The sequence below is a fragment of the Acinonyx jubatus genome, chromosome E2, assembly GCF_027475565.1.
Source record: "Acinonyx jubatus isolate Ajub_Pintada_27869175 chromosome E2, VMU_Ajub_asm_v1.0, whole genome shotgun sequence".
Taxonomy (NCBI): Eukaryota; Metazoa; Chordata; class Mammalia; order Carnivora; family Felidae; genus Acinonyx; species Acinonyx jubatus.
Window position 1 is genome coordinate 36,614,359 of NC_069396.1, and position 16,465 is coordinate 36,630,823.

Below are 16,465 nucleotides of genomic sequence, written 5' to 3' on the forward strand. Positions count from 1 at the left end.
AACAAAAGCCTTTCAGTGAGAGCCCCATCTCTTGTGTGACCAGTATTCTAGTACCCACATCCATTGCACTTTTATTCTACAAGTGTAGATAGTCAGCCAGCTGTGGTCTTCAACCAACTAGATGAACTATTTATGTGAAGATTCTGTAGATTGAGGAGCTTAATTTCTTTTTGTTTAATTTTATTTATTCATTTATTCATTTTTATTATTTTTTTATTATTATTATTTTTTAGGTAATCTCTACACCCAACATGGGGCTTGAACCCGTGACCCTGAGATCAGGAGTCACATGCTCTACCAACTGAGCCAGCCAGGCACCCCTTATTTATTTATTCATTTATTTCTAAGGTGCACAATTCGATAGTTTTTAGTATATCTACATCAGTTCCTTTTTAAGGGAAAAAGAATATAATAAAAATTTACCATGCATGTGACAAAGTTAAACAGTATAGAAGAGATAAAAACTTAACAGTGCTGAGGAGATGGCGAGGTTATTTGTTTTATTATGATTTGACTGTCACTTTTGAGCATTTATTTTTTATTTTTTTAAAGTGTATTTATGTATTTTTTGAGTGAGAGAATCCCAAGAAAATAGATGTAGGGCTTGAACTCATGAACTGTGAGGTCATGATCTCAGCCATAGTCAAGAGTTGGACGCTTAAGTGATTGAGCCACCCAGGCACCCCAGTTTTGAGCATTTAATTAGGCAGTCGTTAAAAAATTTTGAAAACTGTGTTTCCTATCCTAGAAGATGAAAAATAAGCAGGAAATAACATAGTCTCTTCCCTCTCAAAGCTTATATTCCAATTGGAACCATAAAAAGTTCGATAAAATGATGTAGTTAGTATGTTATTAGTATCAAGTTTTTTAGGCTTTTTGAATTAATGGAGTTGCTGTAAGAACAAGTTAGCCCCGGATAGAGAGTGGGGGAAAGTTTTTTGTCCCTTTGTACTTGTACTGTGTTCTCTCCCTGGTATTTTTTTTCTCGAGTCTGTTTTCCTTGAAATTGAACACTAAGCCAATGAAGTTAAAATTTCTAATAGAAAACATTGACATATTAATGCAATAAGGAAATGCACAAAGGAGAGGGATAACAGTAAAGCTGGTCCTATGGCATAAATAGTGTATATAAAGAATTTTTCAACTGTCTCTTTGCAGTGAAGAAACAACTGGTGATATCAGTGATTCCATGGATTTTGTACTACTCAACTTTGCAGAGATGAACAAGCTCTGGGTGCGAATGCAACATCAGGGACATAGCCGAGATAGGGAAAAAAGAGAACGAGAAAGACAAGAACTCAGAATTTTAGTGGGAACAAATTTGGTGCGCCTCAGTCAGTTGGAAGGTGTAAATGTGGAACGTTACAAACAGGTTTATATCCTTTTACTTGTCACTTTTTCTTACGTCATGAGGTATATAAATTGAGGTCTGATTTTTACAAATATTTTTATTAAATAATACTACATTGAAAACCATTTTAAAACTAAAGAAGATTTAAGTAAATTGATTTTCAGTTTGTGTTTGTGGATTGGAAAACTCAATATTAAGATACCAATTTTTCTGAAATTGAGATTAACTACATATTACTGTAGATTTACTCTAAAACTACAGTAAGATAATGTGATATTGGTGGAAGGGATAAACACATAAATCAGTGGGAGGAATAAAGCAGAGATTGACAAGCTTTTTCTAGAAAGGAAAAATAGTAATATATTTTTTTATTTTACAAGCCATGTTGTCTACAACACTAAACTCTGCAGGTATAGTGAAAAACAACCATAGACAATATAGAAGTAATGTACAAAAACAGATAATTGAGCTAGATTTGCTGAGCCCTGGAAAAGAGAATCCAGAATGGGCCCTGTCATATATGATAAATTACTTTTGATAAAAGTACCATTACTTTTCAACAAATGGTTCTGGAACAATTGGACATCTGTGTGCAAACAAAACCCTTGAACTGTGACCCATTCTCATACCATGTAGAAAAAGTCAAAAATGGATCAGGGGTGTAAATATAAAACCTAAAACCATAAAACTTTTAAGTTTTTTTTTTTTAATGTTTATTTTTGAGAGAGAGCATGTGAGAGAGTGGGGGAGGGGCAGAGACAGCAGAAACATAGAAGCAGGCTCCAGGCTCTGAGCTGTCATCTCAGAGCCCAACATGGGGCTCAAACTCACAAACCGCCAGATCATAACCTGAGCCAAAGTCGAACACTTACCGACTGAGCACTCAGGCACCTATAAAACTTTTAGAAGAAAACACAAAGGAAATCTTTATAATATTGAATTAGACAAAGATTTCTTAGGGCACAAAAGGCACAAATTATAAAAGAAAAAATTGATAAAATGAACTTCGTCCTAAATGACTTACTAAATAGAAGCCCAGAATTTTTTACTTAAATTTTTATTTAAAAATTCTTCTGTAAAATGTTAAAGTTTAAAAATGAAATAGGGGTAAGAAAAATCTAAAGTAAGATTTTCAAATTAATAGTTTATGTTATTAGAGGAGTGGTTTAGGATTTAAAAATAATTTTTTTTAACTCTTTTAGATTGTTTTGACTGGGATATTGGAACAAGTTGTGAATTGTAGGGATGCTTTGGCTCAAGAATATCTCATGGAGTGTATTATTCAGGTAAGTGAGAACATTTCACTTTTTAAAAGGACTCATTTTGTCTTTCATTAATTTTCATTGTTTTGAAAAAAATCTTGATAGAATATCAGCTGGCCTCAGTAAAGGATTTTCTCTTAATGATAACTTCATCTTTGTATTGATGTGTTTTTTCTCCCCAAAATGTAGGGAAGAGTAGTTTTCATGTTTTCTAGTTCTCATTTGTTTTAGTTTAATTGTAGATGTACTTTGGTTATTGGAATATTTCTGTCTGGCCTTATGTTTAAAGAGGCTCAAAAGTAATGTATTTGAATTTAGTTGTGTAAGATTAAACGATTGTTTCCACAAATATGACCTTTGCCGTAAATCCAGAATATAATGTGAAATACTTTTACTTGTATCACTCAATTATTATTTGATTTTCAGGTTTTCCCTGATGAATTCCACCTTCAAACTTTGAATCCTTTTCTCCGGGCCTGTGCTGAGTTACACCAAAATGTAAATGTGAAAAACATAATCATTGCTTTAATTGATAGGTAAGCATTTCCAACACTGCAGGGCAGTGTTTTGACTTGGAACTAATGAACTTAAAACATTTCTGTGAATTATTTATTTCTCTTACATCTTTATTAATGATTTTAATGTAATTACATTATGAACATTTAGTTCTGTAAGTATGAGTACCTACCAGGTGCTTGCCTAGCTTAGGCATGAGAAGAGGCTTAGCAGCAGGCATGGAGATAATGAATACTCTTGTTCTTTTGTTTTGTTTTAAAAAATTTTTTTAAATGTTTTTTGTTTTGGGAGAGAGAGCATGTGTGCAAGCACGGGAGGGGCAGGCAGAGAGAGAGTGAGACACAGAATCCAATGCAGGCTTCAGGCTCTCAGCTGTCAGCACAGAGCCCAATGTGGGGCTCAAACTCATGAGCCGTGAGATCATGACCTGAGCCGAAGTTGGATGCTCGACTGACTGAGTCACCCAGGTGCCCCATGAAACTCTTAATCTAGACATTTAATTGGCATTTAAATTGGCAATGTTATACAGATTCATTACTTAAATCTTACAAATCCAAAGAACAAAATTTGTTTTTTACAATAATGAAAGTTACCTTTTAGTGGGAACTGATTTGATTTGGGAGTCTTTTTTTTTTTTTTTTTATCAAGTATTCATTAAATAGAGATGATTAAGAATGTTTAGGTAATCACTCTATCACATTTTTTTAAAGAAGAATTTTGAAATATTAAATATGTTTAGTAAATTCCTTTTAGGTTTAAATTTTACTTTAGCCAGTGGTCTTGGGTGAAAGTATAAAACTTTGCCTTTGATAATGGTTTTAATGAGTGCCTGCTTGGCAACTGCTGAGTGCCAGGATATAATATGTGTCCTGCTTGTGAGCTTACACATCATTGACGTAATGAAACCAGAAACCCAAGTGAAGATTTATTTCTGCAAATACATTTTGTTATATTTTAAATACCTAAGTTATTAAAGTCTGAGAATTTATATAGCAAATTCTCCAAATTATCTCTTCAAACCTGGGCAGCAAGAATTACATGCAAATTGGGCATACTCTTAAGGGAAGCTGATAATGGAATTTATCTTTTATTTTATTTTATTTTTTATTTTTTAAAATTAACATCCAAATTGGTTAGCATACAGTGCAACAATGATTTCAGGAGTAGATTCCTTAGTGCCTCTTACCCATTTCGCCCCTCCCCCCTCCCACAAGCCCTCCAGTAACCCTCAGTTTGTTCTCCATATTTATGAGTCTCTTCTGTTTTGTCCCTCTCCCTGTTTTTATATTATTTTTGTTTCCTTTCCCTTATGTTCATCTGTTTTGTCTCTTAAAGTCTTCATATGAGTGAAGTCATGATTTTTGTCTTTCTCTGACTGACCAATTTCACTTAGCATAATAACCTCCAGTTCCATCCACATACTTGCAAATGGCAAGATTTCATTCTTTTTGATTGCCGAGTAATACTCCATTGTATATATATACCACATCTTCTTTATGCATTCATCCATCGATGGACATTTGGGCTCTTTCCATACTTTGTCAATTTTGATAGTGCTGCTATAAACATGGGGGTGCATGTGTCCCTTTGAAACAGCATACCTGTATCCCTTGGATAAATGCCTAGTAGTGCAATTGCTGGGTTGTAGGGTAGCGTAGCTCTATTTTTAGTTTTTTGAGGAACCTTCATACTGTTTTCCAGAGTGGCTGCACCAGCTTGCATTCCCATGGAATTTATCTTTTAAAGATTGCTCTTTAAAATCATGGTTGTTGAATACATTTGTCACTTTAATGCATTTTTATCCATATCTATTTGATTAGACTTCAAAGCATATGGCAAAATTGCCCTATTGAAGATCTATGTATAGTATAAAATATGTATATATAGTAAGAATTCAGTGAAATGAGACATCATTGACAAAACTGTTCAGTTAAAAATGAATTAACCACTTTCTTACTACACAAAAATAAACTCAAAATGCATTAAAGACCTAAATGTGAGACTGGAAGCCATAAAAATCCTACAAGAGAGTACAGGCAATAATTTCTCTGATATTGGCCATAGGAACATTTTTTTAGATATGTCTCCTGAGGCAAGGGAAATAAAAGCAAAAATAAACTATTGGGACTATATCAAAATAAAAAGTTTCTGGGGCACCTGGATGGCTCAGTTGGTTACTTGTCTGACTCTTGATTTCAGCTCCTGTCATGATCTCAAAGTTCATAGGATTGAGCCCCATGTCAGGCTTGGTGCTAGTGCAGAGCCTGCTTGGTATTCTCTCTCCCTCTTTCTTTGTCCCTTCCCTGCTTGCTTACTCTCTTTCTCAAAATAAATAAATTTAAAAAAAAAGTTTCTGCATAGTGAAGGAAACAGTTAACAAAACTAAAAGGTAGCCTACTGAATGGGAAAAGGTATTTGCAGATGACGTATCCAATAAAGGGTTAGTTTCCAAAATATATAAAGAACTGATAAAACTGAATACCCAGAAAACAATCCAATTAAAACAATGGGCCAAAGACATGAACAGACATTTCTCCAAAGACCTACAGATGGCCGACAGGCATGTGAAAAGGTGCTCAATGTCACTCATCATCAGGGAAATACAAATCAAAACTACAATGAGATGATTGATACCTCACACCTCTCAGAATGGCTAAAATCAAAAATCTAAGAAACAATAGTGTTGGTGAGGATATGGAGAGAAAAGAACCCTCTTGCACTGTTGATTGGAAGTCAGACTGGAATAGCTACTGTGGAAGACAGTATGGAGGTTCCTCAAAAACTTAAAAACAAATCTACCCTACAATCCAATAATCGCACTACTGCGTATCTACCCCAAAAATACAAAAACACTAATTCAAAGGGATACATACACCCCTGTGTTTAGCACATTATTTGCAATAGCCAAATTATGTAAGCAGCCCAAGTGCCCATGCCCATGGATAGATGAATGGATAAAGAAGATGTGTTATATATATACATATGTTTAGTCATAAAAAAAGAATGAAATCTTGCCATTTGCAATGACAATGTATTTGCTAGAGAGTGTTATGCTAACTGAAATAAGTCAGAGAAAGACAAATACCATATGATTTCACTCATGTAGAATTTAAGAAACAAAACAAATGAGCAAAGGAAAGAAAAGACACATCCCAAGAAACAGATTCTTAACTGTAAAGAATAAACTGGTGGTTACCAGAGAGGAGGTGGGGGGTGGGGAATAGGTGAAATAGATGATGGGGATTAAGGAGGGCACTCACTCGTCATGAGGATGGGGTGATGTATGGAATAATTTAATCACTATACTGTACACTGAAACTGATAGAATGCTGTTATACTAGAATTAAAATAAAACTTAATTAAAAAATGAATGGAGGGAATGGCTCAATTCCACGTTCTTTTTTAAAATCTTTTTTAATGTTCTAGGAGAAATACCTTGTAGAAAATACAGTAAGGTATAAAGAATAAAATGTCACCCATGATCCCACCACTCAAATCCCTGTATTTGTTAAAATAAAGATTGTTTTCTTTTTCAGATTAGCTTTATTTGCTCACCGTGAAGATGGACCTGGAATCCCAGCAGATATTAAACTTTTTGACATATTTTCACAGCAGGTGGCTACAGTAATACAGGTTTGAATGGCTTTTCTAAATTCTCAAAACTTGGAAACTTCTCAGCTGGTATATCCTTTTGTTTAAATTCTGTGGTTTTCTAAACATTTCAGTCTAGACAAGACATGCCTTCTGAGGACGTTGTGTCTTTACAAGTCTCTCTCATTAATCTTGCTATGAAGTGTTACCCTGATCGTGTGGACTATGTTGATAAAGTTCTAGAAACTACAGTGGAGATATTTAATAAGCTCAACCTTGAACAGTAAGTCAAAGTTACATTTTTGTAAAAACCCTCATAAAACACTTTTTTAATCCCAGATTTGTTATTCTTAATTGCTTTTGGAAATGTTAGCATTTGTCTGAAGCGTTTGTTAGGTTGACTTGCTTGGTGTTACAGGGCAGAAAGTGCCAACCAATTCCTTGATTATGTACATTGATAAAGTAGTGGCACTCATGGAGTATAAGCAGTCTTTCCATTTCAGAATATGAATGAGTTTTCAAACTGGTAAGAAAATTAACAGTTCATCTTTGAACAATCTTGGGATTAGGAGCACTGACCTTGTATACAATTGAAAAATTGCTTAGAACTTTTTACTCCCCCAAAACTTAACTACTGATAGCCTACTGTTGACCAGAAGCCTTAACAACAAAAAACAGCTATGAACACGTATTTTCTACGTTCTATGTATTATATACTGTATTCTTACAATCAAGTAAGCCAGAGAAAAGAGAAAATTATAAGAATATTACAGGAAGAGAAAATAACATTTCATAGTACTGTACTGTATTTGTAGAAAAACATCATGTATAAGTGGGCCTGCACAATTCAAATCTGTGTGGTTCATGGGTCAACTGTTTATGTTAAGCAGTGTTTCCATAAGAAGTGATTTCCTGCAGATGAATAAGTTTTGAAAAATTAGAAACATATATATTTAAGGTGTGAAAATTAAATTGGTTTGAAATATTTTTCTATTTTGAGCTTTGATTTTGATACCATCAAGGAAAGTTGATTTTGTTACCTACTTGGGAGCTTCCTCAACTATGCTGTCCTAGTCTGTGGCATCCTCTAGTGGCCACCGTGGGCAATTATGGTCCCTTTACCTTTTCACCAGCAGTCCTCCTACTGTCCCATCCTGCATTGCATCTGAACATGGGGTCAATTATTTTTTAATAATTAAAAAGTATATTTTTAATAATAAAATTATTCATAATTTTACTTCATACCATCTTTTTCCTTTCCATCTCCTTTCTGGTGGTTTAGCTACATCAGGAAGATTTCTCATTTTCCTTTTACCTCCTTTTATTTGGCACTCCACCTCCTTTTTTTTGGTTATTTCCATTTTTTTTTGAACTGAAAAACATTCCAGATCTTGAATGTTAAATATGAGAGAAAATTAAATTATGTATCTACATTCCCCCACCAAGTAAGTTTTAAAGTAAAATTAGACACAATAAGGAATTAGAAATCCCAACCTCTAAAGGTCTTATAAATGCCTGGATATGCCTCATCTCAACAGAATGCTGCTATGAGCTACTACCTTGAATTTAGCCTGCTTTTCCTTAATCACCTACATCTGATGCAGAAGAAACTGTTTTGTAGAGGTGCTAGTTTTGCATGGGTTTTTCTTACTACCGATTTTCATCATGAATATACAGTATTTATTGGCTACCCAGGAACTTAACTACCACTTAAAATACTTTTCTTAGAAATGTCAAATTCTAGATGGTTATTTTACCTCAAGCTGTACAACCTGGTCGTTGAGTTGGAGAGTGTTACATCTTATTTGTATTAATGGAAAATTAAGAGGTGAATACGTGTTTGTGTTTAGATAGACATCTCTATCTTCTTGAAGAAGGTCATTGGAGTATTTTGAGATGGCATGATTCACTTGACCTATTTCCTTTAATGTATAAATGAAAAATTTTTATGCAATGAGTTTTTCATATATATAGAAAGCTAATTTTATTCATTAAAGGGCTGTTGTTTTTCTTTTTGTAGTATTGCTACCAGTAGTGCAGTTTCAAAGGAGCTCACCAGACTTTTGAAGATACCTGTTGACACTTACAACAATATTTTAACAGTCTTGAAATTAAAACATTTTCACCCACTTTTTGAGTATTTTGACTATGAGTCCAGAAAGAGCATGAGTTGTTATGTGCTTAGTAATGTTCTGGATTATAACACAGAAATTGTCTCTCAAGACCAGGTAAGAGAATACCAACATGCTATATTAGGAAAACAGACAATGTAGTTAGGATTTTAGATCTTGAGAAAGACACATGAAATGGGAGGAGAGAGTAATGCTAAAAAAGGTTATAATTAGCTACTCATTATATAAATCAGAAATTAGAAAAAAATATATGTATAAAGAAGAAATTATAATCTCACCAGTAAGAGAATAATACTGTTAATTAATATTTGGTGCATCTTTTGGATGGAACTAAACGGTATTATGCTAAGTGAAATTAGAGAAAGACAAATATCATATGATTTCACTCATATGAGGACTTTAAGACACAGAACAGGTGAACATAAGGGAAGGGAAGCAAAAATAATATAAAAACACAGAGGGGGACAAAACATAACAGACCCTTAAGTATGGAGAACAAACAGAGGGTTGCTGGAGGGGTTGTGGGAGGGGGATGGGCTAAATGGGTAAGGGGCATTAAGGAATCTACTCCTGAAATGATTGTTATACTATATGCTAACTAACTTGGATGTAAATTAATAAATAAATTATTAAAAAAAAAATAAAATAAAATGCCAAAAAAAAATTTGGTGCATCTCTTCCAGACTCTTGTCTATATCTGTATCAACATATGTAAACTTTCTTATAACAAAAGGAATTATATTGTTAATACTATTTGATAACTTTATACAACTAGAAACACTTTTGACTGATTTTATATGCTGATAGTTTCACTTCAGTGGGTTTCTGTGTCTCTTGTGTTATAGGTGGATTCCATAATGAATTTGGTATCCACATTGATTCAGGATCAGCCAGATCAGCCCATAGAAGACCCTGATCCAGAAGACTTTGCTGATGAGCAGAGCCTTGTGGGCAGATTCATTCATCTTCTACGGTCTGAGGACCCTGACCAGCAGTACTTGGTATGAGTTAACTCAGTTACACAGCTTCATCAGCTCCTAGTGAAATCACATGTAGATGTGACTTGAATGGTCTGATGCAGCTGTGGCCTTAGAAAGTTTAAAAAAAATTGCAACCAAATAAGATTAAGTGACATCCATGGACTTTCACTTTATATATAAATGCATAATTGTGAGCTTATTGGGAATAAGTTGGTTGCTCTAGTTTCATTGAAGACTTCTTAAGAATTGCAGAAAGCCCATCCTCCTTTAGTTGGGTGTTCAGTACTCATTCCATGTTCATTTTCTTTTTCAACTGTGCTGTTTTTAGAATTGTCCACTGTTTACTATAGTAAAATTTAAAGTATAAACAGCAGTCCTCATATTCAGTTGTATTTATGTTTCAAAGGTTTGAAAATATAAGTTGTATGTGTTTGCCACATTGAAAATTTATGAAAACACTTTAGAATTGAAATTGTCTTTTTTTCTTAACCTCTTTTTCTTGGTAAAGAACGATCAGTTGAGGTTTTCCCTTTGTTTATCATTAGTCCTCAGTAAATCTTTGTGAAATGAATAACATGTTGCCTGAGTAGGAATATTGGTGACTGATACCAGATGATTTGTTTTAATGAAAGGTAGCACAGATGGCTGTTTAATTATTGTTTGGGCAAGGTGTAGTTTAACTGTTGTTAGATACATGAAGCTCTATAGTTAGACTGCTAAAATGAGGAACATTTTTATTTGAGGTTGAGTCCTGACTTTCTCCTTCTATTGATTTCTTTTGTTATAGTTGACACTCTTGTACTCCTTCATAAGCAGTGTGAAAAAGAAGCTGATTTCTATTGGCAAGATGATAGTCTTTGACTTGGCTTAATGATAAACATTCTGGGCACTCCAGAGTCACATTCTGTGCACTGTGTGTGATCTGTGTACGATGACTGGCTGATTGTTCAGATATTTTAAGTGATCCCCTTACGCTACGTTGGTTTTCACTTTTTGTTGCATACCAAATGTAGTGGTAGGAAGTATGCCTTCCACATCTAGCCAATTGATTTTGCCTATGTACTGAGAATTAAGACAAGGATTATTAGCTCTGACTCCCCAAGGGGGAATGCATTCTCTTATCTGTCTATTATATCAGAGGATATTTTGTGAATACAGAATCTGAATATGTCACACAGTGTGTCACACATATTAAAAAATATTTCATGAATATTTGTGTTTTTTCTGAAAAACCTGATGTTTCACAATGGCTCTTTTTAAAGTATATTGTCATTTCTTTTGACTGTAATGGTATTTTTTTTTTTTTTCTGAATTAGGAGGTATGACATACCAGCAATGTGCATATAACTGTTTTTGCATCCTACTAATAGCCAACATTTTCTAAGCACTTGCCTTGTGTCAGGAACTGGTAACACTTCACATGTATTACTTGATCTTCCCAACAACCCTAGGAGAAATATACTACCCCATTTTTCAAATGAAACTTTTATAGCTAAGAGAAGGTAAATACTTTACTCAGGGTCACTCAGATAGTAAGTGTTAGAAACTACTTTTATTTTTTTATTTTTTATTAAAAATTTTTTTTAATGTTTATTTTTGAGAGAAAGAGGGGCAGAGTATAAGCAAGGGAGGGGCAGAGAGAGAGGAGACACAGAACCCGAAGTAGGTTCCAGGCTCTGAGCTCTCAGTACAGAGCCTGATGTGGGGCTCGGACCCACGAACTGCAAGATCGTGACCTGAGCTGAAGTCAGATGCTTAACTGACTGAGACACCCAGGTACCCCTAGAAACTACTTTTAAATGTAAGTCTGTGTTCAGAGCCTGCAGTCTTTTTATATTTTTTAATTTATTTTTTAATTATTTATTTAAAAAAATTTTTTTAATGTTTATTTTTGAGAGAGAGAGAAAGAGAGAGCAGGACCAGAGGAGGGGCAGAGAGAGAGGGAGACACAGAATCCAAAACAGGTTCTAGGCTCTGAGCCGTGAGCAGTGAATACATGACTGAACTGAAATTGGACACTTAACCGACTGAGCCACCCAGGTGCCCCTAATTTTAGTCTTCTTTATTTTTTTAGTTTATTTTATCTTGAAAGAGAGAGGCAGAGTGCGTGCGCCAGCGGGGGAGGAGTGTTGGGGGGGTTGTGGTGGTGGAGAGAATCCCAAGCAGGCTCTCCACTGTTAGCGCAGAGCCCTATGTGGGGCTTGAACCCATGAACTGTGAGATTATGACCTGAGCCGAAGTCAAGAGTTGGACGCTTAATCGACTGAGCCACCCAGGTTCCCCCAGAGCCTGCAGTTTTTATAAACACAGTACACTACGTACATATGTATATGAAAATATGTGTACATCTGTCATTGTCTCTGATTATATAACCTTGGGCAGATTACCTTTGAACCTCGGGTTTCTTCATTTGTGAAATGGGGTTACTATCTGTCTTGGTTGCGATGTTGATTGTATTGACCCAGTGAGATAAGAAATGTAAAGCATCTACTGTAAAGCCTGCTGCATATTAGATACAGTCAAAAATGGTAGCAATGACAATGATTAGAGCCCTCATTTAATTTTATAAATGATTAATCATAGTTCAGGAAAGATTAATGTTTTGGGTTTTGTTTTTTTGGGGGGGGGGTCAGATTTTAAACACGGCACGAAAACATTTTGGAGCTGGTGGAAATCAACGGATTCGCTTCACACTGCCACCTTTGGTATTTGCAGCTTACCAGCTGGCGTTTCGCTACAAAGAGAATTCTAAAGTGGTGGGTTGACTTTTAAGTATGTCATTACTTTTTTTTCTTTTTTTCTTCATCTGTATGTGTTATTTATTATAGAAATTGAGACATATAAAAAAATAGACAATGGTATAATAAAATTCCAGTTTCAATAAGTCAATTCATTATGCATCCTGTATTAAGTGTTCCTAACAGTGGTGTTGGTAGATTGCATAGTAGCTGAGGGATCACATAAAAACACTTAGAAATGAAAGATTAAAACAGTATAAATTTATGCTAGGAGTTTTTCCTGTATTTAAAGATTACTTGTGAGACATTGATAAGTTTATTAGAGAATTGGCTCAGAGTGCTTTAGTTTAGGAATGATTTTACTTTCTTAGGGTCTTTACCAATTCTAAAGTGATACAGTAATCTCATGTAGAGGTTGCAAGTACATAACAGGTAAGGTCTGATTCAAGGTAGCTTTGCCTAATGAAAGGGCCTGACATTGCATAATAACCTCTCTCCAAAAGCCTAAAATTGAATTATTTTATGAATTGTGTACATTTTTTTACACACTTATTCCTTAAGTAGAATCATGACTTAAGTCTTCGATAATACAGTTTTATAGAAAATACTTAAATATAGCATACCTGATAGTTGGACAGTCAGTTAGTGTTAAGGAGTAAGCCTCGGTAAACTTACTTTTCTAATAGTGGAGAAGCAGATTTATTTAGTGGATATGCCAGCATGACATAGCAGCTTTTGGCCAGTTTTTATCATGCCAGCCACTCATTTAGACCCTTTTCCAGCATTCTATGTATAGATTTTGGCGAAAGCAATAATGGAAATAGCAGCCAGCATTCACTACGTGCCGTATACTATGCCGAGGACTGTGTATATACTTGGATTATTGCATTTAATCCTTGACTATTATCTGATTTTAAAAATGAAAAGAATTGATTGCTTTAATAAGAAATTTTGATGGTTAAACATGGATAAAATATCTAACCTCACTAGTAATTACAACAATGAACCTCTGTTTTAGAAATTAAACTGGTAAAAAGGAAAGAAAAATAAGGTTCAGCAGTGGCAATGGTGTGATGATAATTCTCATCTGGTAATGGTGGGTATGTGAAATAGTACAGTCTTTCTAGAAAACTCTGGCATTATGTAAGTAGAACCTTAAAAGAGCTAATAAAGTCCACTTCTAAGAATTTATACTAAGGAAATAATTAAGGATTCAATAAATCTTTTTGTATACAGAGCATTCATTGTCATATTGCAGATTATTTCCAAAGGGAGTAGTTAAGTAAGTTACCCTACATCCAGTTTGTGAAAAGTTTCTAGTCATTAAAATGATTTCCAGTAACTTCGTATCATGAGGAAAAGTTATGACAAAATAAGTGAAGGGTGCAAGTATATGCAGCACGAACCCAGTTTTACTCTTCTGGTGAGTTAAAGTAGAAAACAAAACCAGAACAGAGATCCTAGTTAGTTATGATTTGCATAGACAAAAAAGAAGACCTTAATATCAGAATGTTATTACTGATTATTGCTGGATGGTGGATTTAGGGATGATTTCAATTTTTAAAATTCTTTGGTTTATTTTCTTAATTCTGTCCAATTGGGGTATGTGTTGATTTTCTGATGAGAAAAAACAAATGCCAAATATACAAAAATGGTCAAGTCAGTAACTACAAATTGATGTTTTGAGAAGACATTGTGCTTGATTCATTTGTGTGCTTTATAAATGAAACAGAAGAAGGATACCAGGAGAACCTTGAGCTCAGCTTTCCTGCTTTCCCTGTTCTAAAGACGTTTCACATAAAATGAATATTCTTGAGCAAGTTAATCTTGAAAGTAAGGTAATTTAAACTATTTTTTTTTTCCTTTTAGGATGACAAGTGGGAAAAAAAATGCCAGAAGATTTTTTCATTTGCTCACCAGACTATCAGTGCTTTGATCAAAGCAGAGCTGGCAGAATTACCCTTAAGACTTTTTCTTCAAGGGGCTCTAGCTGCTGGAGAAATTGGTTTTGAAAATCACGAAACAGTAGCATATGAATTTATGTCCCAGGTGATGGTCTGTTCTCCTTTCTGTGTTTAATGTTACAGTTTTGCTGTGTTCAGCCACCTGTCTGTAGTTATGGCAGTTAGTGCACATGGATTGTCTCTTAACTGAATTTGTAATTATCCCTTTCCCACCATCTTGGAACTCCTTAATACTGTAGTCATATTGATTGATTTGGAACAGGAAAATGGATCAGTTACTGGGTGCTAATGAGATTTAAGATTTCTAGGTAAGCCTAGGTAAAAGTGTTTCATGGGGTAAAAAGTACCTTTATTCAGCTTGGGAACTCTGGGTTAAACAGTAGTTAAAACAAGTTTCTTTGTTGGAAGTTGTCAGTATCTTTCCATATCAGCTGTGTCTTGTGCTTCTCCAAGGGAGGGGTCAGCATCTTGTGATCTGAAGGGGCTACAAGTGTCTCACACGATGGGGGTTTGTTGGGAAGTACTTTAGAAAATGCTTGAGTAGATAGTAGTAAAGGTCTCTTCTGCTTCTTGTTCACCAGGCATTTTCTCTGTATGAAGATGAAATCAGTGATTCCAAAGCACAGCTTGCTGCCATCACCTTGATCATTGGTACTTTTGAGAGGATGAAGTGCTTCAGTGAAGAGAATCATGAACCTTTGAGGACTCAGTGTGCACTTGCTGCATCCAAACTTCTGAAGAAACCAGATCAGGGCCGAGCTGTGAGCACCTGTGCACATCTCTTCTGGTCTGGCAGAAACACAGACAAAAATGGGGAAGAGGTAAGGAGGGAGGTCATTCCTGGTCATAGAAGAGGGGATTGTTTGCTGGAAGTAGCTGCCGGGTCCTTGTGTGCTGGAAGTGAAGCATTTGGAGTGCTTGGAAACTTGACAAAGAAAATTGCCTTGTTTATTAAAATAAATGAAATGGATGGTAAAGTATACTGTACAGAGTTAACATACTGTGGTGAAGACCCACTTTAAGGATATTGTAACATAGCAAGTATATACTACTACCTTTAAAAAGTATACATAACAGGGATGCCTGGGTGGCTCAGTTGGTTAAGCGTCCTACTCCTGATTTCATCTCAGGTCATGATCTCATGGTTGTGAGATCAAGCCCTATGTCAGGCTCCACATGGGGCATGGAGCCTGCTTAAGATTCTCCCTGCTGGGGCGCCTGGGTGGCTCAATTGGCTAAGCGTCCGACTTCAGCTCAGGTCATGATCTCTGCAATTTGTGAGTTTGAGCCCCACGTTGGGCTCTGTGCTGACAGCTCAGAGCCTGGAGCCTGCTTCAGATTTTGTGTCCCCCTCTGTCTGCCCCTCCCCTGCTCGTAGTCTGTCTCTCTCTCTCTCTCTCTCTCTCTCTCTCTCAAAAGTAAATAAACATTAAAAAAGAAAATTATCTGCCTCTCTCCTGCTCACATTTTCTCTAAAAAAAAAAAAGAAAAAAGGTATACATAATAAATATAAAACATTTAAGATACAAATATGTAAAACAGGGACATCTGGGTGACTCAGTTGGTTAAGCATCCCACTGTTGATTACGGCTCAGGTCATGGTCTCATTGTGAGTTTGAGCCCCACTTCAAGCTTTGCACTGACAGTGTGAAGCCTGCTTGGGATTCTCTCTCTCCTTTATTTTCTCTCTCAAATTAAATAAACATTTAAAGAAATGGATACTCTTTAAAAAAGTGAATATGTAAAACAAATACATGTTTTAAAATATAGCTGTGTCTTTAAAAAAAATGAAGAGGTTTTAAATTTGTTGTGTACCTTAAAAAAGAGCCAGTGTAGGGTAGGGTTCTGTTTATATCTTTGTGTGAAATGGGATATTTGTGATTCATTAATCTCTTTAATACTCTCCCCTTACCCCCAATCCCCTCACTTTT

The 16,465-nt window shown here is 35.2% G+C and overlaps 1 protein-coding gene and 1 non-coding gene across 3 annotated transcripts in view; one reads left to right on the top strand and one right to left on the bottom strand.

Annotated features, from left to right (window-relative positions):
- The window catches only part of VPS35 (VPS35 retromer complex component), a 28,915-nt gene that overhangs the window by 10,644 nt on the left and 1,806 nt on the right, over positions 1 to 16,465 (top strand). For both annotated transcript variants that reach the window (XM_027044387.2, XM_027044388.2), the window contains exons 6-15: positions 1,159 to 1,372; positions 2,554 to 2,637; positions 3,040 to 3,149; positions 6,666 to 6,762; positions 6,855 to 7,003; positions 8,741 to 8,948; positions 9,698 to 9,853; positions 12,466 to 12,588; positions 14,440 to 14,619; positions 15,116 to 15,355. In XM_027044387.2, coding sequence (XP_026900188.1) covers positions 1,159 to 1,372; positions 2,554 to 2,637; positions 3,040 to 3,149; positions 6,666 to 6,762; positions 6,855 to 7,003; positions 8,741 to 8,948; positions 9,698 to 9,853; positions 12,466 to 12,588; positions 14,440 to 14,619; positions 15,116 to 15,355 — 1,561 coding nt within the window. The remainder of the gene's footprint in view (positions 1 to 1,158; positions 1,373 to 2,553; positions 2,638 to 3,039; positions 3,150 to 6,665; positions 6,763 to 6,854; positions 7,004 to 8,740; positions 8,949 to 9,697; positions 9,854 to 12,465; positions 12,589 to 14,439; positions 14,620 to 15,115; positions 15,356 to 16,465) is intronic.
- On the bottom strand, positions 244 to 316 carry TRNAR-CCU (transfer RNA arginine (anticodon CCU)). Its single transcript has one exon. It is a non-coding gene; the product is annotated as a tRNA-Arg (tRNA).